The sequence below is a fragment of the Verticillium dahliae genome, genomic scaffold (genome assembly GCF_000150675.1).
Source record: "Verticillium dahliae VdLs.17 supercont1.22 genomic scaffold, whole genome shotgun sequence".
Lineage (NCBI taxonomy): Eukaryota > Fungi > Ascomycota > Sordariomycetes > Glomerellales > Plectosphaerellaceae > Verticillium > Verticillium dahliae.
In genome coordinates, this window is record NW_009276918.1 from 363,877 (window position 1) to 367,389 (window position 3,513).

Below are 3,513 nucleotides of genomic sequence, written 5' to 3' on the forward strand. Positions count from 1 at the left end.
TGCTCTGTCGTGTGTCGTTGGTGCCTTGGGAGCTTGTGTGATGACGCGAAGTGATAAGATAAGATAAGATAGGCGCCCCGCAGGATCCGATTCGTTTGTCAGCCGCCTTCGCGACCTCACCTCAATTTTCATAGTGTGTCTATACCTACCTACCTCTGATGAGCCGTGACAAGCCTTGACGTTGCCAATATCAAGACGTAGGAAAGAGCAAGTCATCACAACACAACCACGATGACGAGTCTCAAGCGAACCCTCGATAGGGACCCTGCTGCGTCGAACCTGTCGAGCAAGGTCTACGTGCGGTCCACCAAGAGCGGCAAGGTTCAGAAAATCGTGCGAGAGGTCTACCTTCGTCAAGATATCCCCTGCTCATCAAAGCTGTGCCGACAATGCCATCTGATCGCGCCCAGGGATGCCTCTGGTAAAGGTGAGACGTCGTTCTGTCTGTTCGGAGAGCTTCACAGACTGACAATACACAGCCCAGCCGTTTGTGCTGTCTGATAAGCCGGCAGGCACCAAGGCCTTCCCTCAAGGTCATTACATCATTCCGGATACCAATGCCCTCCTCAACGCCATGGATCTGTTCGAACAGAGCTCGGCCTTTTACGACGTCATTGTCCTGCAGACAGTCCTCGAGGAGCTCCGCAACCGCTCCCTGCCGCTCTACAACCGCCTCATCGGCCTCACCAAGAGCGAGGACAAGCGCTTCTACGTATTCTTCAACGAGTTCCGCCTCGAGACGTACATCCATCGAGAGACCAACGAGACGGTCAACGACCGCAACGACCGCGCCGTGAGGCGGTCCGTCAAGTGGTACGGCGAGCATCTCGCAGAGCACGGCTCGGCCACCCAGCCGCCCGCCGTGGTCATGCTGAGCGATGACCAGGACTGTCTCCGCAAGGCGAAGGCCGACGGCCTCCACGGCATGTCTCTCGCCGAGTATGTCGGGGGTCTCGAGGAGGCCGGCACGCTGCTCGACATGGTTCCCGACCTGCAGAACGCCGGATCCTTCAAGAAGCAGGAGGGTCCCCTGTACCCGGAGTACTACAGCATGTCCAAGATGATGACTGGCACCAAGGCCGGCCTCCTGCACCAGGGAATCTTCAACGTCTCCCCGTACAACTACCTCGAGGGCTCGATCAAGGTGCCGAGCTTCGTCAAGCCGCTCCTCATCCTCGGAAGGGAGAACATCAGCCGTGCCATCAATGGTGATCTTGTCGTCGTCGAGGTGCTGCCGAAGGAGCAGTGGAAGGAACCTTCGACCAAGATCATCGAGGAGGAGACCATCACGAGGAATGAAAACGCCGACGATGAGGGAGGATCCGATCTCGTCTCGGCACGCGAGCGCAAGGCGCTGCAGGAAGAGGTCAAGAAGACGCAGAGCCACAGCACCGAGGGCCGTCCTCAGCCGACAGCAAAGGTTGTCGGCGTCATCAAGCGCAACTGGCGACAATACGTCGGCCACATCGACCCCTCCTCCACCAGTCAGAGCGGCACCCAGGGCCGCCGTCAGGAGAATGTGTTCCTCATCCCGATGGACAAGTGCATCCCCAAGATTCGGATACGCACGAGGCAGGCTGCCGAGCTTCTCGGCAAGCGACTCGTTGTCACGATTGATGCCTGGGAGCGCGACTCGCGACATCCCGTGGGCCATTTCGTGCGTTCGCTCGGAGAGCTCGAGACGAAGCAGGCCGAGACGGAGGCGCTACTGCTAGAGCACGATGTGCAGTACAGACCTTTTCCCAAGACAGTGCTGGACTGTCTGCCCAAGGAGGGCCACGATTGGAGGGTGCCGACGAGCCTGGACGACCCCGGCTGGAGGGGCCGCGAGGACCTTCGGTCTCTGCTCATCTGCAGTATCGACCCCATCGGATGCCAGGACATTGACGACGCACTGCACGCGAGGAGTCTGCCCAACGGAAACTACGAGGTTGGCGTCCACATTGCCGACGTGTCCAACTTTGTCAAGCCCTTGACGGCCATGGACAACGAGGCGAGCATCCGCGGCACATCAGTCTACCTAGTAGATAAGCGCATCGACATGTTGCCAATGCTCCTCGGAACAGACCTGTGCTCGCTCAACCCTTATATCGAGCGCTTCGCGTTTTCCGTCATCTGGGAGCTCGACGAAAACGCTGACATGGTCAATGTTCGCTTCACAAAGTCTGTCATCAAGTCAAGAGAGGCTCTCAGCTACGAAGCAGCGCAGCTGAGAGTAGACGATGCCTCGCAGACGGACGAGCTCACCCAGGGCATTCGGATGCTGATGAAGTTGTCGAGAAAGCTCAAGCAGAAGCGTATGGATGCCGGCGCCCTCAGCCTGTCGTCGCCCGAGGTCAAGGTGCAGATGGAGTCGGAGACATCTGACCCAATCGACGTCAAGACGAAGGAGCTTCTGGATACCATGTCACTGGTCGAGGAGTTCATGCTGTTCGCCAATGTCAGCGTCGCGGCCAAGATTTACGAGGCGTTCCCGCAGACGGCCATTCTCCGCCGACACGGCGCGCCGCCCAAGACCAACTTTGACGAGCTCGCCAACCAGCTCAAGGTTAAGAAGGGCCTGGAGCTCCGCGTCGACTCGAGCAAGGCGCTCGCCGACTCGCTCGACACGTGCGTCGACCCGGAGAACCCCTTCTTCAACACGCTCGTGCGTATCATGGCAACGCGCTGCATGATGTCGGCCGAATATTTCTGCTCCGGCACCCAGACGTACGACGAGTTCCGCCACTACGGCCTCGCCTCGGAGATCTACACGCACTTCACCTCCCCCATCCGCCGCTACGCAGATCTCCAGGCCCACCGGCAGCTCGCCGCCGCCATCGGGTACGAGGCCGTCCACCCGGCGGTCCGCTCCCGGGGCCGCCTCGAGGCCGTGTGCAAGAACATCAACGTTCGCCACCGCAACGCGCAGCTCGCCGGCCGCGCGAGCATCGCGTACTACGTCGGACAGGCCCTCAAGGGCCGGGAGGCTGAGGAGGACGCGTTCGTCATGAAGATCTTCAGCAACGGCTTCGTCGTGCTCGTGCCGCGTTTCGGCATCGAGGGGCTCATCCGGCTGCGAGATCTCGCAACGCCGGAGCCCGACAGCACCTTTGACGCGGACAATTACGTGCTCGAGACGACGGGCAGCCGCGAGGTCAAGGTCGAGCTGTTCCAGAAGGTCAGGGTCAGGGTCCAGGATGACATGGATGAGAGGACGGGCAAGCGGGGGGTCAAGATGGAGCTTGTCACGGCGTAAACTGGGACGAGAGGTTGCAAAATCAAAATACCAAGCTTGGGCTGTTCTGTATCACTGAAGCACTGCTCTCATCTTCGAACGCCACTTGTGTCCCATCTTGCGAACCATCCAAGAGGGCCAGATGTATGAACTGATGCCGCCGACGGCCACGGTCTCTGTCTCTCGCGTTGTCCCAGCATTCAACTGTGGTAGTTCACCCAACCCAAGAGCAACCAGTTCGTGACCCCATCCGCATTTCCGCATCTCCGAGCGTCCTGTCCACCACGTGGTGTCCT

The 3,513-nt window shown here is 59.6% G+C and overlaps 1 protein-coding gene across 1 annotated transcript; it reads left to right on the plus strand.

The window, feature by feature from the left end:
- Window positions 1-231: 231 nt before the first annotated feature.
- On the plus strand, window positions 232-3,238 carry VDAG_08783 (mitotic control protein dis3; the record flags this gene model as incomplete). The annotated part of the gene is made up of 2 exons (XM_009651100.1): window positions 232-427; window positions 480-3,238. 2 exons carry the CDS (start codon window positions 232-234, stop codon window positions 3,236-3,238), a joined length of 2,955 nt encoding a protein of 984 aa, XP_009649395.1.
- Window positions 3,239-3,513: the final 275 nt, after the last annotated feature.